Raw genomic sequence first — 23951 nt, 5'->3', positions numbered from 1 at the left:
AAATCCTCTGACTCTGTCAGCAGGTATAATCTACGTGAATGACAGCTACTGGTATTCTCTTGAGTTCTGGTTAGAAATAGCCCCCAAGACCAAAGGAATCTGAAGGACATCAGTCTATATTTAGGCCTGAGATACCTACCCCATCATGGGTGATGTCAAAAAAGCATTCCAGTCTAAGTGCCATGACAAAATTAAAATAGTATATTCAAGACGAACTCAATGGGAGTGACTCTGGTGAAGTGTATCCTGTCCATGTAAAAAACCCCTGTGTGACAATGGGCCAATGATAGACCCTGCAGTTGAGTACCCAGAATGGTCTGAACCTCATGACTCTCTTCCAACAGAGGCAAAACAGACCACCTAGTTCACCAATGGAAAGTCCCATGTTGTGGTGAGAGCTTGTCCTGAGTATCAACAAGAGAAAACCTGTATGAAAATTGCTTTTGACTTGAATCTTCTAAGGACAATTGCTAACATACAGTTGTAGATGAAATACTTGGGGTTCTTGCCCATGGTTTCTGGAGGATTCAGTGGCTTTTGCCTGAAATTGACAGATATTCCATCTTGGAATATCTGTTTTGTTTACGTTGTAACAAAAGTCATAGCTGGATACACTATTAAGGGCTTGGAACAAGGCATTTTTATATCAGTTTGGGCTTCTCAAATAGATCTCACTGAAAAACGGAACACATTTTAACCCAAAATGTACAACATGGCCCAAGAGCACAGCATAGGAAGAGTATATCATATCCCATCTGCCCAGAGAGCAAAGGCTTAAGCAGATATTGGAATGGTCAATTAAAACATTTAATATTAGAGATGAGACGACAAGGACATGCAAAGTCTGCATAGCCTTAATTTAGCTACTTAACTCTCTTGGTTTACATTATTGATACTAAACTAGCACTGAAATATTTTATTACTAATTTCTCTGCTTTGCATTACCCAGTCATAAATTATCCTGTGTTTATGTGTGCTTACATGTGCAGTGATATTCCTTATTGTAATTAGCACTCAAATATTTTTTTGAGATAATTTAATTTTCTGGAAATAGCTTCAGCTTACATTTTCATGGATTACATGTCAAAAAAGCAAGGAATAAAAAATATATCTAGAACTTTTGACTCAGAGACATTATGTATTAGCCAATCTTTAGTGGTTATAAAATTAAGGCCCTTGACAACATAAAATATAGGAAGTGGGCAAAATCGCTGATTAAAAAGTTAAAGAAGTAGTTTAGTTTACCCACAAGTAAACCTTCTTACTATGCTTCAAGCAAGTTAGAATGGTAGGCAATGAAGAATGGAGACAGCCATTTAGCTACCACACAATTCTTTTTACAGGAATATCATTTTTCTGTAAATTTAAAACTGACAAAAAGAACATTTCAGTCATTATGCTTCTATATCATACTGTGAGACTTTGTATGTCTCTTTTCATTTTATTTCAATTATGCCAAACACTGATTCATATAAAATGCAAGTTATAACTAGAAATATTAGAGACAGACAGAAAATAGAAGGGTGCATACAGTCATTGAATGAAATTGCTTCATCTCTGTCATCAAACATGATGGTGTGTACTAACACATGTGTAAGGCAAGGACTAATTTTGTATCTTCTTCTTAGTCCTCAAAAATGACCAGAAAAAAGAAAACTTACATGGATGTGAGAGTGATGAAGGCATGAAAATTGCCATTGAGTGTGAACAAAACATTAAGCATCTAGAACAGCATGAAGTATTGATGATGTGAAATGCTGTAAGGTATAACAGCATTAAAAATGACAACTGAATAGAGGATGCAATTTCAACTCCTGTTATTAGAGTCATTCAAATAGAATTTTGTTTGAATCTAAGTTATTGGGAAATAACTATTCTTCAGGTATGCATGGAAGACATTTGTAGGAAACACTTAATCTATTTAAAGAAAATCTTAGCTCTAGAACAGCATAAGCTGACCTGGAATGGAAAGATTATTGAATAATCAGTGTATATGGATGCCATATGGCTTTCAAACATGAATCCTTCTCACTTTCATCAAAATAGTATATATGTACATTTGTATTTATCCTTAGACTATAGACTTAACAAATGCACAGGGCAGAAAATCAATTATTTATTATCCTTAGAAGCTATCTTGAATTATTTTTGAAGTTAGACAGCATACAAAAACATAAGTAAATAAAATAAAGTTTGTGTACAGATGGTCAAAATGCAGTCAATGATAGCTTTATTTTTTCAAAAGATAACCACTGTGCCTAGCAAAACATAAACTTGGTCAGGATTTCTTAAATCTAGAACTAATGGTCCATTCCTATTTCATTTGCATATATAAATAATAATTAATAAATAATCATCAGTAGGGAAACAGGCACTAGAATACTGTGTACATATGTTTTCTTGCAGCAAACCATTGCACTATTACATTGCATTGTGGAGGAAGCTACATGAAATGCATTAAAGCAATCCCATTTCATCCATAACTCTCAACAAAAAACATGTTTGGAAATACCTTGGCATGTCTTTTTAAGCCTCCAGGACTGAAGTAATGATATCATACATGGGAATAGCAACTCTAGCCAAAATGCTTCCATATCATGCATACAGACACACACACGCACACACACACAGCACTGGAGATAGCATCCATAACATGGTGCAGTGCGTAATCAGCACACAGCAGGCTGGGACAGTGTGGGGTGGGGAAATTTGGATACAAGAGCAAACTTGTGTTCTTTCAGAATAGACGCAGGATTCTCTGGTACCTTCACAGAGGAAAAAGTAAGTTTAAAAAAGCTGTATACAATGCTGAGGTCAATGCTGAGCCTAGTTAAAACTTTCCTAGGAACAATAATTGCATTAATGTAAGGTCCCCTGTTGTGGCAAACTTTCTACAGTGAGACTATTTTATTTACTTTGCCTGTTCTGCCAAATTAGAGTACTGAAGAAAATCCATGTAAACCAGTACTCATGACAATAAAGGGCATAGTACAAACATTGAGACTCATTTTGATTCTGTTTATTTCAAAATTTAGATTACTCATACTGTTTCTAAGCAAAATACATAGTTTTAAAGGACAAATTTGATCAGCCCAGAGCATTGTTAGTTTAGGGAAATAGTTTTCAAAAAGTCAAAGAAACCAATCACCCCCAAATTTGCCAAATGCTTGAAATATTTTAAACACAAAAGGGATGTATATACTTTCTTATGACTATATCTGTGTTATCATATTGTTTCTTCTATAAAAATAAAAATTTATTGACTTTCCATACAATAAGCCTGTTTTTTCATTAGTTTTCATAAAGTAATATTTAATTAAATAGATACCTTTCATTCTATAGTTTCTATAAACATTAACTGTTTAGCTACTAGAGATATAATTATGTTGGTCTTCCAAAGAAAGATTAGAGAGTCTGCTATATAGTCTAATACCCACTTGTATCTATAAATATATATTGCAAACACTATATCTAATTATGTAAATTCCATGCCATGAAAAATTTACAGTTAAGATAATCAAGTAAAAGCAAGTGGATCATGTGAAATTTTCTTTCAGGGATGAAAAACAAAGGGAGAAGTGGGATGCTGGGAAATAAGATGTAAATTTTAGTAGCAAAAGGACAATTGCTGAGTGATTACATATTATAAGAGAACTTAGCAAGTACTTTAAAATAATACCAGATCTAGACAATCTGTTATGAGGTTGAGATTACTGCAAGAATTATTTAACATTATGTCTCTTGCAGGGATGCTTACTTGCAATGTACAGTAGAATCATCTGGTAGCTACTTTTAGATATAATTTACCCCAGAAATTAAGTTTAGTAGACAGAACTATTTGTGTGTGATTTCCCAGGCTAAATTCTTGGCTTCAATAGATTTCTATGTAATTACTGTATACTATATTATGAACCCCCAAGTCAAACCACGTATGGACCAAAACTATCTATTTTATATTGCTTTCCTAATATTTAGTCATTATACTTGGACATGTGCCTCTGTGAACTCTTTTTATTTGACAATTTCAAAGGATGCTGCTATCAAAACTAAATTGTTCACTTGCTATAAGTAACCTCAGCATATTTTAACGTTTAGAATGGATTCTAAAGATACACAGAAGGCACAAAGCATTTTGTTGCCTTATTTTGAGGTCTCTTGTGCAGCTGCTTTTAGAATTTGTTTGTATAAATAAATTTTCCATTTATTTTCAACTAATTTTGTACAAGTATCTGAGTGTTTCTTCTATGATGATTATTACAAGATATATGTGACATTTCTCTTTAACATATATTTTTAAATCATTTTGACCAATCAAATAGCTCTGTTAAAAAAATGAAGGGTAATATTTAAATATCCTTTTATGGATGAGAGAAGACAAGAATGAAGTTTTTAGAAAAAGAAAATAACCTTCTTAGCTGAAGGAGGATGGTGTTTGCTCCGCTTTCAATACAAAAGGAGCTACGTTTCCCCACCAAACACTGCCTTGGTAGTGCAGAATATGCTGTCTGCTTTTTACTGATGACCACATTCCTCTATTTAGAGTTAAGAAAGTCAATTTACCATATCTGAGAAACGGTAAAACTTCTCCAATGCAAAAGCTTCTGTCTGTGGGAAGGTAAAGTGGACCAAGAGGAATTGAGAAACCAGAGAATCAATTCATATATGATTAAATATAATTACACAATTGGTTGTAATTGCATATACCATTTGAACAGACCTAGGTAGCAATTAATAGATTTTCACATATGCAAAGTATCTATCCCAACGTATAAACTGAATTTAAAAAAACTCTTTTTTTCATTAAATTAAAATTACATTTAATTACATTTGCTCGCTGAATATATCAAGTAGTTATCAGAAAACAATAAGATATGACTGTTTTTGCATTTCTGCATTTTCCCAGAGTACCAGTCACTGGAGAAAATGAATGCTTCCCTCTTTCTATGAGCTAAAGAGGAAGGAGCATCAAATATTTTTATTTCACTTTTACATGTGGTAAAACTGAGTAAGGAGGCACTTTGGTAAAAATAATTTTTTAAAAGAAGGATCCAGAATTGAGCATACAAACTTGTCATCTAATACTTTGTCTACTGGATATTGTGATTGTTGAATGTGTGGTGGATGTAGGATATGTCTGAGCTTTCACACTTTACCCATTTGGACACCGGATGCATAAAACTTCTCTTTTCCAGAATTTACAGGACCTGCTTGATACATTCTAAATTGTATAAGGAGAAGGAAAAAGGTAAGGAAATGGAAAATCAAAATGACAAAAAGCAAATCATAATGATAGGGAACATGCATATTGCTTTACTTCTAATTAATGATACTAAAAGGGAAAGTGGTCTTTATCAGTCACTAATACCAAAGAAAGACCAGAGCGTCATCCCTGTGATACAGCATTTGTACTGTCATTGTTGTTCAACCGGTGCCAGTTATTATGAAAGAAAACATGAGAAAGTAGGATGTGGAGAGGGAGAGAGAAGAGGAAGAAAAAGAGATAAAGGCAGAATGAGCAGAAATGAGAAAATATAACAGACCAGTAGACCAGGGTGAGGTGAGGGAAGAAGATAAAGTTAATCTCCCCATCACAGTATGTTTCAGTGTACAAAAGATATGCTTCTGTTTTCATAAAAATTTGATTAAACGCAAGTCTTAGCACTGTTTTTTGTTCATGTATTACTGAATCTCTGATGCTGAATGCTGATGTTCTTTCCACGCTGCTGTTAATTGTGTGTTTATTGGAGCAGTGATGCTTTTTGGAGGGCCAATTAGAAATGATAAGTAAGTTACTGCTTTAGAATATGTTTAATACTAAGTAGACTCAAACACTAAGACGTCAAAGCTTTTTAAACAAGTATAATAAATACATAAATTGCAGTATAATTTATAAACCATAAAGAATCCTTAAAAAGTTAAATCTTTACATACTTAAAAATGCACACTATGCGAACTATACTATTATCATTAAGGTTTATGTTTTGACTTAAATATGCCAGGATATTGGATCCTTGCCACAATTACACAAAACTTTGATATTACTGTCCATTGCTTTAAAAGAGCATTTGCTTTAAAATGTCTGTTGGCACATTCACATTAGAAGTAAATGCATAGATCTGCTGTTGATAGAGGATCTCTCTTACAGAAAAGGAAAGCGGATTGGTCAAAACCACGTGCATGTCAAGGGAGATGCCATTACAGTTCTGCATAGAGGAAAAACTTCATTTAGGACATCCAAATCCAATTAGGGGTTTACTTCTGAAACTGGCTATGGTCTCTTCATGATGTTCTAAGTTTCTTCCTGGTTTCATCATTTATCAGATAGTAGCCAGGAAACAACAGGACTTTCTTGTGTTTCCCACAGGGTTTCAAAAGAAATGTCTTTAGTTCATGAAAATATGCATTAAAAAGAGACCACAGAGTTTTTCATGTATTTATCATCATGGTATTAGTAAATAAGTAATATTTGATGAAAATAATGAAATGAATTAGCTCTGACAAAAGAACTTTAATAATTACATTTGATGACTTACGTCAAGTGAAACCATTAGAAATGCTCTAACATTGAAAGTAAGAAATGATATAATTCATTAATTAAAATAAAAAAGGGTCGTTCCAGGAAGCACATTAAAAAGAAGCTAATGTAGGTCTCATGTCACCAGATATGCTGTTTAAAGTAGAGCTAGGTGTCATCATTTTCTCCCTGAAGCTATTTTTGACATTTTTAGTTTGGATTGGAAAAAAAATGAAAGGAATATTATATTATTTCATCCCCAGTCCCAATTGCCTCTCTTTTCATCTCTATTAAATACAACAAATTCACTTTCCAGTGAAAACTGGATGCTGCCAAACCCAAACCATTTAATCACTTACCTTATTCTTTCTCTTTCGTCGAAATCTCAGAAGTTCTTTGTGTTGTCTTGATACAAAATTTACAGCTGCATACTCCAGAAGTGCTGAAAACACAAAAAGGAGGCATACTGCCATCCAAATATCAATAGCTTTGACATATGAAACCTAGCCAAGAGAGAAAGAGAGAACAAGCAAATTCACTTATATTGTTACTTCCTTTGAGAACAAAACTGAGTTTTTCTGATTCTGAATTATGTCATTCATATAGAAGTATTGAAAAATAAAGAAAATGACAATTTTTTCTTGAAGTTTTCAGATAGCCATTTTTGTAAATTTTATGTATTAGTTATGAGTATTCTGTTTTTTTGTTTTTTTCAAATTTAGGCAATAGCCCAAACACGATGAAAGGAAAAGTAAGATGAAATATAACTTTACCTTCAGAACAGTACAGTGCTTAAAAAGTGTGAACATTGAAATATAGATAATGCTGTTGGCTTTTTAGTTCCACATTTTCATCAATATTTTTAAAAAGTTTAAAACTGTATTTATTAATTCTGTTAAGATATTTTTCTTTCATTGCATTTATAAATAATATATGGTTATTTGTTACATATTTTGAAATATTTTTAACTTTTATAAAGACAAGTTATAAGGATAGTACAAAGAGGCCAGGTGCGATGGCTCACACCTGTAATCCTAGCACTTTGGGAGGCCAAGGCGGGTAGATCACCTGAGGTCAAGAGTTTGAGACCAGCCTAGCCAACATTGTGAAACCCCATCTGTTTTAAAAACACAAAAATTGGCTGGGTGTAGTGGTGGGCGCCTATAATCCCAGCTACTTGGGAGGCTGAGGCAGGAGAATCACTTGAACTCAGAGGGCAGAGGTTGCAGTGAGCCAAGATCACGCCACTTCACTCCAGCTGGAGCGAAATAGTAGAATTCTGTCTCAAAAAAAAAAAAAAAAAAAAAAAAAAAAAGAATTGTAAAAAGCACTATCAGCTTCTCCAGTTGTTACTACATTTACTTCTCCACTTTACATTTATTGTTGTGTGTGTATGTATATATATTATTGTGTGTGTATGTGTGTGTATATATATATACATGTATATATTCCTTCAAACTATTTGAGTGTAATTTGTAGACATAACACCATACACTCAACAAAATCAGAAATTTAACATTTATAACATTGATAAAATCCTACCACCTAATCCTTAAATCCCTCCCATTTCACCAATTGTCTCAAGAATACCCTTTTTTATTTAAAAAACAAACTTTTTTGTTATTTTTTTTCCAGCACAGGATTTAATCCAGGATCACGTGCTGCATTTTGTTGTCATATCTCTTTAGTTTTCAGTGTGGGACATTATCTGTCTCTCCTTGCTTTTTTTGTGGCATTGTTACTTTTGATGAGTACAGGCCAGTTATTTTCTAAAGTTTGCCTGATGTTTCCTCATTTACATTCAGATGATGGATTTTTAGTAGGGATTCCTAACGAGTGATTCCCTGTTCTCCACAGTGCATCATATCAGGAGGTACACAATGCTGATCAATTGATGAAGGTAATGTCTGCTATGTTGCTCTATTGTAAAATTGCGAATCTTCCCATGCATGGAATATTTTGAAATTATATAAGTATTCTATTACTCTTTAAATCTTCACACACTAGATTTAGCATATGTTGATGATTTTTGGCTGAAACAATTACTACAATGATGGTTACTCAGTGGTGATTTTCTAATTTCCTTATTCATCTACATTTATCAATTCACATTCAACTGTGAGAAAAATCCCTGTCTTCTACATTTATCTGTTTATTCCTTTATTTATATGTGTATAAACTTATGGATAACTATTTTCTTCCAAGTGATGTAATACATTAACATCATTATTTATTTTGATTCTCACATTATCGCAGATTGGGCCATTAGGAGCCCCTAGATGTTAGCACATATATCATTTTGACAAGTCTCCCTCATTATTTGAGCATTTCCTCACTTTCTGGCACAAGACACTCCAGATTCATCTTGTACTTTTCCTATTCTGGTCTTTGAGTCAGCCCTTTCTCTAAGGAACTCTTCTGTAGTGAAGAGTGGCTTTTAGAAACCAAGATCTGGGCACTGGGTGTACTCACATCTTCCTTAGGGGTATCGTTTCTAGGCCCTCACAGTGGACAGAGCTATCAATCTCACACATACACATATATTCGCGCACACACACACACATAAAATGTAGCAACTGTATACATTTCTTTATCATCTTTCTCTCTCTATCTCTCTATCCATCTATCCATCAAACACGAGCTTCCATTAGTATCTCTAAATCTAACTCAACACCACAGCATTCCCTGTAGCCTATACCCTTTCCATATATGCAAAATTTTTCTCTAAAAGTGGGAAACTTGACTCCCATTATCCTCAACATGTATTTGATCATTCACCATGTATGTGACTAACATCTCAATTCTGCCAACCATCTTTTCAGCCTCAGCACCTTAATATAATGGTAAAACCAGATACTGTGATCATTCAGTTGATTTTTGGTTCTTATGAAGGTGCTTTTTGTGTGCAGATAGTTGTTCCATTTGGCATTCCTGTAGGGGGGATTATGGCTGGAGGCTTCTATTTGGTCACCATTTGCCCCATTTGGCTCCTTGCCCCTGGTCCCATCCCGCAATGGCCCCACTGGCCTTGATCCTAACTATCTATTTATCCTGTTCCATAGGTTCTCGTAATCTGATAGCATCCCTGATCCTGGTTCCACCAGCCCCAGCTACCATCCTTGATTCTGACACTTGCTCAGCTATGGCCTTACAGTCTCACTGTGTCTTGTCACCTCAAAGGTAGAGAAGGGAAGGGAAGGATAAGAAAAAGCGGAACAAACAGACAACTTTTAAAAATGAACACAAAGGGAAGAGACAGGAAGAGAAGAGTAAAAAGAAAAGCTAGGTCCGTATTTTTTAGAAATAGACTTATACAGACCTAAGTCCCTTAGAAAAAGTAATTCGGTAACCTTTAAGCAACTGCTTTCATACTTCTCTCAGTTTAATTTGGAGTGATTTCAGGTTGTAGCTGACCTCGTATCTTTGTATATGTCCATTGCTCAAGGTTGAAAATTTGCTTGAGTATTAGGAAATTACTCAATTAAGGAAATCAATTAGCATTCTACTGTAAGAAAAATCACTGTCTTCTACATTTATCTGTTTATTCATTTGTTTATGTATATGTGTATAAACTTATGGATAACTATTTTCTTCCAAGTGATGTAATACATTAACATCATTATTTTGATGCTACTGTAAGGAAATTTTCTACTCTAAGGAAATTAAGGAAGCGTATCTTGCAAGCAGTGTCAGCAAAAACATACCTTTTGTGGAGTGAGCATGAGATAATTCATTTTATTTCATACTTTATATGGCCAATTAGATGCGTAAAATGCTGTCATTTGCCAAGTATTGGAAATAAAAATGAGAGATACTTTTGTTTATAAAAGGTAAGATGTTTTTCCACCTTTCATTGGAAATGGACAGTTAGCTACAAGTCTGTTTCCTTGCTGTAAAAACAAATATCCTTACTTCTAAGAAGATGTGGATCTGGGAGAACAGAATGCCAGGCTGGGTTCAAGCTAATTTGCCCTACTTCTTTGGACCCAGTGTATAATTATCTTAAGGATCAACACCCTACATTTTGAGATTTTGAGAGCTTGCCTGTCTTTGTGCTGTTTATATCTTCCGTATTCTTTCCTCTTTCATCTTCAATATTTAGTGTAGCTATTTTTATGAAACGTTAGCCCGTGGGAATTTTGGACAGATTTAGATAGTAGTTTTAAAGGATAAGTGGCTCAACATTTGGGGGGAAGTTAGAGTGGCAGGAACGATAAATAAAGTAAGGAAAAAAGCTCTTTCCCATCTTTCCCAGCAGGTTCTTCAGGTCTCAGGCTAGACTTTGCCCAAATCTAGTTCAGAATCCCATGGTACCTGTGCTGACTTGCTGTGTTACCCTAACACATTGCACTGGAATTGTGATTCCTTGTTTTTCTTTTTTTTCCTGTTTGTCCTGTGAACTCTTTGAGGGCAGATGACATCTCTGTTTTGGTCACCATCACATCAGTGTTTGTCACGTGTACATATTTGCTGAGTCAATGGACAGATAAATGAAGGCATTAAATGGTAAAATACGGGCGTGGGGGCAGAAACTGAATATAGATGACATATGGAGATTCACTTTCTGGAGCAACACTTTCTTAATACCTCCAATTGGGTTGATTTTCTTTTTGAAAGAGTTCATTTCTTGACACTGGGAAGAGTGTCAACTTACATACGAAGCATTTCAACAAGGAAGCACTCTGCATCTCCTCCTGCACTTAAGTGTGACTTCTACTGGTCAGCACCATCTCCACCGGGCAAAGAGCAGTGCATCTCACTTTATTCCAGTGCTGTGTCAAATGCCCATCTGTTTGCAAGTATAGATTTAAATTTCATAAATTCTGTAATTCGGCCAGAAATTTCTGGCTGCTTCCAAATATATACAGTCCTGGAACAAGTAATATGGCTTTCAAAGATGCTGTCTCAAGCCACATTATTCCTGAACGAATATGACTCATAAAGTATGTGTGCATTTTTGAGCGTTCTGAATCCATAATGACATGAACCACAGAAATTACCTCAGAAATATAATTTCCAAATTAATTCAATGAGCGTTTTCAGTGACAACAAATACATCGAAACGTCATTTGTGCCTGCCAGGGCTCTGCTAATTGTGAACAGCTTATAAGCATTGAGCCTAAAGGCCTACTTTCCTCATCATCTCTTCGACCCCCTTCACCAATTTCAAGTCTGTTTCTCCTCCTCCATTCCAGCTTCCCCGCCAAGGACAGCAAACACAGGACGTGGGAAGTTTGGAACTTTGGGGCTAGTAACTTTAAAATAAAGACAGCAGTTCTTACTTCAAAGCATTCACAGCATACTCATGACATACAGCACATTCCCCATGGATTCAGACTCATTACCTTCTTTCCTCCCCCTCCTGCATGCCACCCTGTTAGGCAGTATCATTCCAATCTTGACCACCTTCCCAAAAGACCCATTGTCCACTGGAAACCTAGTTCTATTTTCCGGAAGAATCTCCCCTCGGTATCACTCTCCGAATACAAGTGTCTATGGAAATAAAACCTAAAGGTTGACTAATGAGGTGCACTGGTCAGGGGACCTTTGTCATGGAAACCACTCCCAAGCCATCCTGCAGAAGAATGCTTCCCTTTCAAGGATTGCCCTTTCCATGGCTTCTGTGACCTGCATTCTCTGGGTTTCCCTCCCTTTACTCCACCCCGTCGGTTTTCTGGATTCTCTTTCTTTTCTTGAGCTCCTTAGGGAGATGGCCTTGGTCCTCTTCTATTCTCATTGGGACATAACCCACTAATCCATCTTATCTATCCCTATGGATTCAATTCCTCTTCTGTGCTTATGATCCCCAAACCTCTATTTCCTGACTAGATCCCCCTTTATCCAGGTTCTTCCTTCATGGCACTCTGACTGTCTCCCACACCTCAAACTTAATTTGACTAAAAAGGAGTTAAGAATCTCTACCAGACTACACCCTCCCCCACCAAAAACAAAAAACAAACAAACAAAAAAACCCAGCAAATATGCACAGCTCCCCTCTCTTCTCATTAAGAGACTCTACTCGCAGTTGTTCACCCCCAAATCTAGGAGGCTTCTCACTCTCTTTTTTCAAAGATGCAGCCCTGTTAATTATCTTTTCTTTCCATTTCTCAAGTTTATCAATTTCTGTCCTTCCCGATACTGCCATCACACTGATGGAAGCCACAGTGTGTCCTAGTCCCTCAGCTCTACCCTTGCCACAAGAGTTACTGATTTTTAAATGCAAATCTGATTGCATTGCTTTAGGCTTACAATTCTTCATTTGCTCTCTGTTAATTTAATGTTCAAAATCTGTTTTATAGGGTATAAAGCCCTTCATAATTAGCCTTTCATAATAATGCATATTAACCCTTCACATAAAGCCTAGCTTTCATTTCTGTTTTTTATTCAACATTTACTGAATGCCAATGATGAACTCAAGTTCTGTCATTAGGTGTTATAGGTATAGAGATGAGAAAGACAGACAAGCTCTATAATTAATGGAGCTTATACTCAAGTTAGAAAAACATACAATAAAAGCAAACACATATATAAGATAATTTAAGAGAAATGTAAAGAAAATGCAGGAGGGTAAAGATATGAAGGACTGGGTTCTAGAAGGTGGCTATGTTAGATGGCAGTGGCCAGGGAAGACCACACTGTGGAAGGAATAATTACCACCTTATGACAGTTTCTTACTTGCTTATTATGTAGTAGCTACATTTCCCTTCTTTTACTTTTTGAAAACCTGAAAGCAATTGACAAACTCCACTCTGCCTCAGCTGTTTTGTATTTACTTTTGTTTATTTGTTTTTTTTTTTTTTTTTTTTTTTTGCTATTACCTTTGGCTGGAAACCTCCTTCTTTGGGTAATGGATGTTCATCCTGCATGTCTCAGCTTGCAAGCTACTTCCTCAGGGAAACTATCCTCAAATGCCCAGGCCACAATAATGCTTCTTGGCATCCCACTTCTACTTTTTTCATAGGTCACTCATTACAACTGTAATTATATTTATTTTTGTGGTAGGTCCTGTAAGATGTCTGTGGCTAGCACCACTTGAATGCCCCCCCCATCAGTTAATTACACTATCCTGCAATTTTTAAATGCTTTCCACTTTCCAAAAACTTTGGTTAGAAGGATGCAAAAATTAGTATGTCCATGAAGATTTGAAGATGAGATGTCTATACTAATATGTTGACAAAATATGTATTGATAGCAAATACCAAATAACTCCATTGTATTGTTGATTTTGTCTCAGTGTGCTGATATTATCCACTTATGTATCTTCTGCTTTTAGGCTATTACATTCCATGAGCTAAGACAAAGGCCAGACCGTATTCATTTTTGTATCTCTAGGATGCAGTACAGGGTTATTTATGGTAAAGTCTCTCAGTTAGGTTGACTCCTGTGTATTGACTTGTAATCACTAGCCATTTATTATTAGAAACATAAATATATTAACTAATATGCCAGGAGATGTTCTTAATACAGTAGTGTCCATACAGTAACACTGAAACCTCACAACAATAGAGGCAATCATCCCTATTTTAAAGATGAGGAAACAGCTGTAGTGAAATAACTTGCTTAAGGCCACATGGCTACCAAGTAGCAAAACTAGGATTTGAATGTAACTCACACGGTTCCAGAGCCCACGAACTTAACTACTATTCTATATCACATAGTTATTAGGCTGCTTCCGTTTAAGACACCACTGCAAATCAACAACTGTAAACACTGTAAATTGGAATTCCTCTCTGTATCTTAAAATTCCAGGCTTTTTAAATTTCATCTGATATTTAAGAGTAATGTCGGTGCACAAAATACATACTGTGAGATCCTCCATATTTGCTAGCTTTGATCCTAAAATCTGACAGTCAACTTCCTAGTAGACGACGTATAAAAAGAAATGGTCATTATATTTAGTAGATGAAAACAACCTAGTTGCAAAACTTAATAGCAAAACTATTAAGATAAGAGAAATGTTTTATCCTTTGAAATACCATGTGTGTCCCCCAGCAGTATTAAATATACTAAAGTTGTTTATGAGCCAGGAGCCAGGAGACTATTGACTACTTGCCATGTAGCAATCCAGGAAGAGATCAGCTTGATAAATGATCAACTGAGTAACCAAGCTAGGTTATTGCAAGGCCTAGCCTTTTTCATTCTAAAAAAAGTTTTATAATTTAGGGAAAGTAATATAAGCACCATATGTTCTGTAGATTTCTTATATTTTTTCACAAGAAATTATGCAGTTTTTCTTTCTTGTAAAATTTTCATTAGAAATAGAGAAAGCCTGCCTCTTGCATCTCAAGTAAGAAATATATAGATATATCTATATATCTATATCTATATCTATATCTATAAAAATTGGATTTTATTGCTGTCAGTCATCTTGGTTATTAAACAGGGAATCAAGTCCCTTTTTTTTTTTTTGGCTCTGAGAAGCAGTCATGTTCAGGGAGCTTGCCTAACCATAAGATTTCTCTGTATCTACCCTCCAGTGACATGAGGAGTTTGGCATAGGGAGGATTCAAGCTAGGACACAAAGCAATTATCAAATAACCACAAAATTTCTCCGGCTTGAAGAAACAAAGGTTTATTTGGCTCTCATATTCCATGTCTACTTTGAGTTGAATGCTGACCCTGGAGTGGTGTTGTCATTGCTATCCTCACTTGTAACACAGCAGCAGAGGAAAACCAAGTCGCTGGTGGTTCTCGCATTTGGTCACAAATGTTCCAGACTGGTAGTGGAACAGGTTGCTTCCGCTCAAAGTTCATTAGCCAGAAGTACTCACAGTCAACCCTGATCACAAGAGCACTAGGAGATGTAATCCTACCACATGCCTAGAGGGGAAAGTAGCCTTGGTGGCACAGATCATTATGCTAACTCCAGAGAAACTCAGATAGGGGCGATTTCTATTTGTCCTTCTGAAACAAGAATCCTCATAAGTACAGAATTAAGGAACATGTGGATTATGATTTGATCACTGTGATATCTTGAATAGCACATAAAGGCACCTGTGTTAAAGAGAAAAACTCACTGCTGTATAGAAAGAAGCTGTCAATTAATTAGGGTATGATAAAGCATAAGAAATTTCCCCTGATTTTCAGCCAAAAATTTTCTAAAACAATAGTGTCAGGTCCAAATTCAGCAATATGAATTGTAAGGAGGTTCAAAAAAGTAGAGTCCAGGTGGTGCTTTGAAGCACTTAACCTAAGACAGACAATCAATTCTCTAGATGCAGAGAATAAAGACAGGCAGTCTGCAAGCCAAATTTATGTATGAGAATAAGTTTGTTTGGACTGCACAATATCTGAAAAAAGAAAAAGAATATGCTTCTAAGCATGGAATGCTCATCATCAGTTAACCATACTGCTCATCCCTCCACCCCTCATTAATTATACCAGACCACTTTGTTCATTGATTTGTGCATCTGACCCCTGAAGTCATTTGACTTTGTGCTCTCTGATCCTGATAATGGTTTGGATCTGTATCCCCACCCATATCTTATGTTGAAACGTAATCCCTAGTGTTGGAGGTGGGGCCTGGTGGGAGGTAATTCCATTACGGGGGTGGTTTCTAATGGTTTAGCACCATCCCTCTAGTGCTGCCTTGTGACAGAGTTCTCATGAGATCTGGTTGTTTAAAAGTGTGTGGCACCTTCCCTTTCAATCTTCTTCCTCCTGCTCCAGCCACATAAGAAGTGCTTGCTTCCCCTTCACATTCCACTATGACTGTAAGTTTCCTGAGGCCCCCCAGAAGCAGAAGCCTGTGTAGCCTGTAGAATCGTGAGCCAATTAATCCTCTTTTCTTTATAAATTACCCAGTCTCAGGTAATTCTTTATAGCAATGTGAAAATGGACTAAAACAAGTCCAGAGAAATAGATGACTTGCGTATTTCTCACGTAATCCTTCATAAGTAAGTTTACTTTTGCACCAACTTTTGATAGGATTATTGAATAGCAATAATTTTGGATCATATTCCTTAACAAGTACATTGAGTGAACTGTATTATCTATGGCAGTATATGCTGTGGTTGAGAGGCCTGCCAAGGTGTGTACCTTTACCTCAGTCCACATGGAGGTGGTCAAAAGGATTTTCCTGTGACCAATAAATTCCTGCTACAGCCTATAGACAACAATATATTAATGGGCAAAGATACATTTGATGTGGTTAGCTAAATTATAACCCAGATGACTATTAATCAATGGATTCTAGAAATGGAAATTTAAATGTATTTATAAACAGCATAGTTTAAACTTAAGAGAAAGAAATTGATTAAACCAGAACCTGGAGTTTGAATCACAAAATCTCATCTACATCTACATGTAGGAACTCTATAAGGTAAATTTCCAGGGATCCTTTAGAGAGGTAGTTTGTCAATTCTCTTCTCAATCCAAACTTGCTTTTTATTTGAGGAAAAGGTATAATAAAACATGGTAGTGTATGCTTTTGATGAGCTAAAATAGCCCTTTGAATAGGGTAATTTGTTCTTCTTTTAATAACATTCAGTCCTGGTGGATTGCCCTAGTTCCTCAGAAATGTCAAGTAAACTGTGATGAATAATTTTGGCTGTGCAATGGGCAAGTGATAGAAGCCTACAGATAAATGCTTTTTCTCTGGATAAGCTGCAAATGTCTCTGCTTGTGTTATGCCTTGTTTTCTGAGGTTTTAATTTCAGATCTCATTGACTATTCATTTAATCATTCATTTTTAAAATACAAATTTGTAGTACCCTTAATCCTACATTTCTCCTCAGTGCAAGAACCTGCATAAGAATTTTACATTTGGTAACAGGAAAAAGTAATATTAATCTCAAAAGCATTTCAAACTTCATTAAGACCTAAAGCCTGAGATCAAGGAATCTGAACAAAAGGAAATAATAATGTTTTAAAAACAGGTGTTGAAGTGGAATGGAGCTGATACTGAAAAGGCAAAAAGAGGTAACTCGAGGACTACTTTCTCGGAGAACGAATAACTAGGCAATGAAACATACAGCCCAGGATATTGTGAGTTTCGACATTCTAACATTTATCATCCTGGAGGGTGACTCACAACAGTACTGCTGGTGGAACGTTCATGATGATTATCATACTCATAACCCTTAGTAAATGAATGATGCTTCTAACACAATATTTATTTTTCACATAAGGGATTTTTGTTTTGTTTTGTTTTTGTGAAAGGGTTTTGCTCTGTCACCCAGATTGAAGTGCAGTGGTGCAGTCATAACTCACTGTAGTCTCGAGGTCCTGGGCTCAAGCAATTCTCCTGCCTCAGCCTCTCAAGCAGCTAGGACTATAAGTGTTTGTTACCACACTTTGCTAATTAAAAAAAAAAAATGTGGAGACAGAGTCTCACCATGTTGCTCAGGCTAGCCTTGAACTCCTGGCCTCAAGCGATCCTCCCACCTCAGCCTCCCAAAGTGCTGGGATTACATGTGTGAGGCACTCATGCAATGGTTTTTACTTCATGAGATAAAATATAACAGAGAGTCACATAATAACAGAACTTCATTGTTTCCAAAGAGTTAAATTTAACCAATACTTCAGTCACCAGACAAAGAAAGTACAACCAAAAAGGCTAAATAATTTTGAAAAGTCACAGTTATCTCTGACTCCCACTTCAGTAACTGGAGTTTTACCATCATTTTTTCTGTAGTCTGTAGCTCTTTTTCTTATGTTTAACACTTAGGAGAAATTGTCAGACCTAGATGTCACTGAAAATGCTGCATGCTGCATATACACCATGGAATACTATGCAGCCATAAAAAAGTCCTTTGTAGGGACTTCACTATGAGTTCACGTCCTTTGTAGGGACATGGATGCAGCTGGAAACCATCATTCTCAGCAAACTATTGCAAGAACAGGAAACCAAATACCTCATGTTCTCACTCATAGGTGGGAATTGAACAATGAGATCACTTGGACACAGGAAGGGGAACATCACACAATGGGTCCTATTGTGGGAATGGGGAGTGGGGATGGATAGCATTAGGAGATATACCTAATGTAAATGACGAGTTAATGGGTGCAGCACACCAATATGGCACATGTATACATATGTAACAAACCTGCACGTTGTGCACATGTACCCTAGAACTTGAAGTATAATTAAAAAAAAAAAAAAAGAAAAGAAAAAAGAAAATGCTGCATGCTGTTAGACTTCCTAGCATTTCTTAATATATTACCTTTGTTTTTTTTGAACAACTCAGGTTAAATCATATTTGTGACCTCTCTCTTTTGCATTTTTGTAGTGAAGGTTTTGTGTTTCTATAACATCATTTTTTATGGTAATCATATCAATTCCTATTCCCTTTTCCTCTGGAGTTTAAGAGCTTCATTTAAAACTTCAAGTAGGTATCTTGAAGACAGATAAAGCCTGTAAAGGTGTTTGTTTTACACTGATTTTGGGGCAACGTGTTTTCTTTCACTGGCGAGGTGGTAGTTTTACATCCACTTTTGTCTTTTGGGGGCTCATGGTATGATTCTAGCATATATATGAATGTGGTGGATGACTTTATTTACGCAAAGTAGTCTCCACATTGAATACATATCTTTGTTTTTAAACTTAGTTTGATGTCAAAGCTGTGGTATTATGCCATTTTAAAAAGGTTTAAAGTTTATGATTTGACCATATACTTTTCCCTAGTTGTTCTATCAGATTTAAGAATTTATGTAGCAGTCCTGTCTCTATCTCAAGTACAAAGAAAATGCTTGATAATCATTAATCTTTCAGCTTGATGGAATCTAATAATTCTAGTAAAGTAGGTCCTAAGTAGGTCCTTGATGGAATCTAATAAGTCTAGTAAAGGAGGTCCTAAGATGAAATGTAGAGCTAGAGACATCCAACAATCTCTATCCTTCTTATCAAAGAACCCACCCATTTTTTAGGACTTTTTTATTTACAAAACGGATATTTTTTTTATCAGTAATAAAATTAGATGGTATTCATATACATTATATCTTGTGATAAGGGTATGACTAAATAATTATTTCATTTTCTGGGCATTTTTTCTTTTTTTCCATTTTCCTAAATGAGTATATATGGAATTATAGTATTTACTATGATCCATGAACATTTAAAAAATTTAGTTGAATATATTGCTTACATCAAGCATTGTATCATAAAGCTAAATTTATTACACATTCTGTCACAGTAATAAATTTAAAATGAACCCACTTGGATCATGTTTGTACTGAACTTGATTGAAGTAATATTGGTTAGGTACATTTTCAGCAAATATTAAAATGTTATATTTAAATGGTTTGGACCAAAACATTACTGACAATAATAACTATTAATTGCTATATTAATAGGAAAACCTGATTACTATGTAGCTCTCCTAACCCCATTATGTTATCACTAACACAATTTACTCTCCTTTAATATTTAAGGGTATTTTTTTGAGAAGAATAAGAATGTATATTTGCTAATTAGCTATGAACAAACAGTGAATAGAAATCCTTCATTTTTCTTCCCATTTCCTATCTTTTTATTGTAATCAACCTCGCATAAATATCTGTGTGCCAACACAATTGTGGTGTTCAAAAAATGTATCAGTTCAATTTATATTTTCTAATAGTTATAATCACTTTTAAAATTGGTGTCTTTATCAAGAATGAAAACTTAATATAATATAAAAGCTATCATCATTATTTTTCTTATTTTTTACTTTTTATTATTTTTTTGAGATGGAGTCTTGCTCTGTCACCCAGGCTGGAGTGCAGTGGCACAATCTCGGCTCACTGCAACCTCTGCCTCCCAGGTTTAAGTGATTCTGGTGCCTCAGCCTCCAGAGTAGCTGGGATTACAGGTGGCCACCACCACGCCCAGCTAATTTTTGTATTTTTTAGTGGAGACGGGTTTTTGCCATGTTGGCCAGGCTGATCTCAAACTCCTAGCCTCAAATGATCCACCCTCTTCTGCTTCCCAAAGTGCTGGGATTACGGGTTTGAGCCACTGCACGCAGACACCGCCTCTCAAAATGAGGACAATTTCACAGAGAACTTCAAAGGGGAAAAATGAGTGGAATTGAGAGAGGTAAAAGGTTCTAAGTAATCATTGACCATAAACAGCTTTCGGTGAAGAATTTGCAATCTCAATAGGCTACCAGCTTCTGAGTTTCTGTAAAATATTTAATCAAAAAGCCATATTTGAATTTTCAAGTGCTCCTCATTTTTTAATGCTTAGTAGCTCTGTTTTCAATGAGATGGCCATAGTGATGGGAGCAGAGAAATTCACATTGAATCTCCCTGGGATTATTCTCTATTTCTTTCCTATCCCTTCCTCCCCTCCTGTTTTTCTGAGCATTTACTGACAAGCCAGAGTGTGGTCTAAGAAAGGAGACAGAAAACTTAAACAAATAATTGCCCCGAGGTAGATAAGATTATTTACAATTCCTTTTTCCCTTCTTCCGCTCCAAGGCTTCCCTGTGGGTGGAGCCCAGTCTTCCACCCCACTGACTTTCAGTTTGGCCATGAGACTTGGTGTAATTTATGGAACGAGAACAGAAGCGACTGTGTGCCAATTCTGAGCAAAAGCTTGCATGTTTGTGCTTGCCTTCTTGCTCTCCAGCACTCCTCCATGGAAAGAACATCTTACAGGTCCCTGCAGCCCCAAAATGAGGAGACACAGGGAGCAGATCTGAAACCCACTCCACAGCCTAGATCCATGCTCACTTGAATAGTCAATCTCAGGGCAAGCCCAGAAGAGACACAGGCACCTCACAGTCCTGGGAGCAAGAAGAAATGTTGTAAACCATTGAGATTTGGGAGTTGTTATGCAGAATAATTGTGATGCAACTGGATCATCAGCCCCAAGTGCCAAGAATGTCATAATATTAATATATTGTGCTAAGAGCTAGAGTTTGGATAAAGTTGAATCTAGAGATTCCCCACCCTGCCAAATTTCTATCTGTGTACGTGAATGTGTGCATTGTGTATAGTGTGTGTGTGTGTGTGTGTGCACCTGTCTGATATGCTATGTTCAAAAATCTCTGATATGACAATAAGTTTAAAAGACTAAAATAAGGTATGCATAGTGACACTTGTGTACTTCTGCAGATGATATGAAGCATAAAACATGCACCAGACCTGGTCCTTAGCCAGTCTCTATAGAACAGGATGGAAAAAAAATAATGAGGGTAGATCTCTAACAGGAATTAATTGATTGTTGAAATCATAAAAGAAAGGGTAAGGTTTATATAATATTGCTGTATAGCCAAGACTTCTCCAAAGTTCCCTAATGCGGATTCCTTCTAGTACTCAGTGTTTACAAATTAAAACTATGTTTTGTCTCTTCTACAGATTTTCTCTGTTCTTACCCATCCCCATACTTAATTCCTTCACTGTCAAGGTCTTAACTGAATATTGAAATTATATTTATACTAAAAAATAATTGAAATATTATTGCTATCCCCTCTTTCACCCCTGATGAAATGAACCCTCCTAAGAAGGACTAGCTTTCCATATCTAAAAAAAGATTACAGAATGCTGAGATCTCAAAGAATTCAGGAGTAAAGTTCTGGGGTGAGTGGATCTTGCCTTTAACCAAACTATCTAATATATTCTGTGTATGGGTAGGGATAGCCCTGGGGGAGGAACAGAGAGAGAAGATATTCAGCTGTAGGAAGAGGGCCAAGCACAAATACATCTTCTTTCCCTGTCCTTCCAGGCTTTCTTCCATCAGAAAAATCACCTCTAGTCCACTTCTCAATTCATCTGTAGTTTATTCCCTAAAGTCTGAGGGCTGGGTGTTGTTGGTCAGAACTTTGGAAGTTCTTAGTTTTTGACAATTCCATGTGATTGTCTTGTAAATGTGTCCAAGTTAACATGTTTTATAAAAGAACTCACAATTAACCTTTCCCCCAACCTTCCCTATTAGTAACTATCATCTCTACTTGCCTAGTTACTTACTTGAATGCCACCCTTGACTCCTGCATTTCCCTGAATCTTCCGTATTCAATTCATAAGCAAATCCTGTCTGTTTTACCTCCAAATATATTTTTTCAAAAACATTTACTTCTTTCTAAAGCCATCTGCTACTCTCTGTCTCTGTTGTTACCAATCTTGCCAGACCATCATCTGCTGTGGACCACAATAGCTTGCTTGGTGGACTCCTTGCTCCCACTCTACCTCTTCTATCTGGTCTTCAAACAGAAGTCAGTGTAATTGCCCCCCTTATTAAAATTCATCAGTGGCCCATTGCTGCGCCCAAATTAAACCCAATCATTATGAAGTCCTATGAAGTCTTCCTTGATGGGCGCCATGGTCATCGCCATTTTATCTCAGTCTGCCCCAAGCACACGGTGTAAGAAAGCGCTCCTAAAGTTACACAACCTTGAAAATTTGCTTGGAATAGAATGCGTATATCACCTTTTTATGGCCACCTGATACAGACACTGCAAAAATGTGAAAGAGTTCAAGTTTCAAGGAACCAGTCACAGGCGTGTTCTTGCTTTGAGAGACTACATGCTTGATTTATCATGACATTGTAGAGGCTGATGCAATAGAAAATATCAGAGAGGAATATCAGCTCTGTAGTCCTCTAGAAGCTGGCTATAGTACATTCTTTGAGATTTCATTCTCTGAGTCTTACTTAAGCAATTTCTAAGCTCGTTCTTATCTTACAGGAGATACATTGACACAGAGCCTAGACAAAACACTAGGCAAAGATCACAAATTAATGATTTATTGTTTCACTCTCCGATATTTGATAGTCAATTTTCCTGAATGTAACTTTGTGTTTCTACTTCCTAGAAACTGTCAGTAGGTAAATTCTGCGTGATTTAGTGGCAAGACTTTCAGACTTCTGAGGGTTCTTTTGTGAGACTGAGAGTAGAAGATCTTAAGGTGCATGGTCTCACACATGTGTTTCTAAATGCAAGTTGTAACGCCCTCACCTCCTGCCTCTCTGGCCCAATAAAGTCACAGAATCAGAATTGCATTTTTAAAGAGATTTTCTACTCTTTCGAATGTCTCATCCAACAGATCAATTCTTGTTGTTTATCCTGGGTCCTTGGGGTCTGCCCTGCTAAAATTGAACGTAAGTAATTCATTATGCTAAACCTTTTATTCCTGACTTATCCTGAAACCTTTTATTCCTGACTTATCCTGAATTCTAAGACGATACAGTCAACTTCTTTTAAGGTATCACTTTCTCAATCAATTCTTTTTGTGGGTCTGAGTCATCACGTTTTTAGATGTCATTGTCTTTATGATCAGAGAGATGGAGAGGTTTTGTACACGTGTACTTGTATAGTTGAACTCATGGCTGAAAATTTATTTCTTCTCTAAGGTCTTGTCGAAATTAAAGCCTTTTAAAAATGTCTCCTATTTCTTGAGAAAAAAATATGAAGCAGTCCTAGTCATTCTTCTTTTTTTTAAGTTGTGCCTTAATTCTGTGTTTTTAATTTATTGCTTGCTTTATCTCTGCATCCTCTACTCACATTTCCATACAGCC

The 23951-nt window shown here is 36.1% G+C and overlaps 1 protein-coding gene across 2 annotated transcripts in view; it reads right to left on the bottom strand.

Moving 5' to 3' along the window:
* GLRA3 (glycine receptor alpha 3) overlaps nucleotides 1-23951 on the bottom strand; it is a 176111-nt gene that overhangs the window by 12387 nt on the left and 139773 nt on the right. Inside the window, exons 8-9 of one of the 2 annotated variants that reach the window (XM_050789937.1) lie at nucleotides 6874-7017; nucleotides 4561-4605 (exon numbers count right to left, since the gene is read on the bottom strand). In XM_050789937.1, coding sequence (XP_050645894.1) covers nucleotides 4561-4605; nucleotides 6874-7017 — 189 coding nt within the window. The remainder of the gene's footprint in view (nucleotides 1-4560; nucleotides 4606-6873; nucleotides 7018-23951) is intronic. The other variant, XM_050789938.1, reaches the window with a different exon arrangement.

Source organism: Macaca thibetana, chromosome 5, assembly GCF_024542745.1.
Source record: "Macaca thibetana thibetana isolate TM-01 chromosome 5, ASM2454274v1, whole genome shotgun sequence".
Lineage (NCBI taxonomy): Eukaryota > Metazoa > Chordata > Mammalia > Primates > Cercopithecidae > Macaca > Macaca thibetana.
The sequence above is the reverse complement of the archived record's forward strand: the minus strand, read 5'-3'. Positions and strand labels throughout refer to the sequence as shown.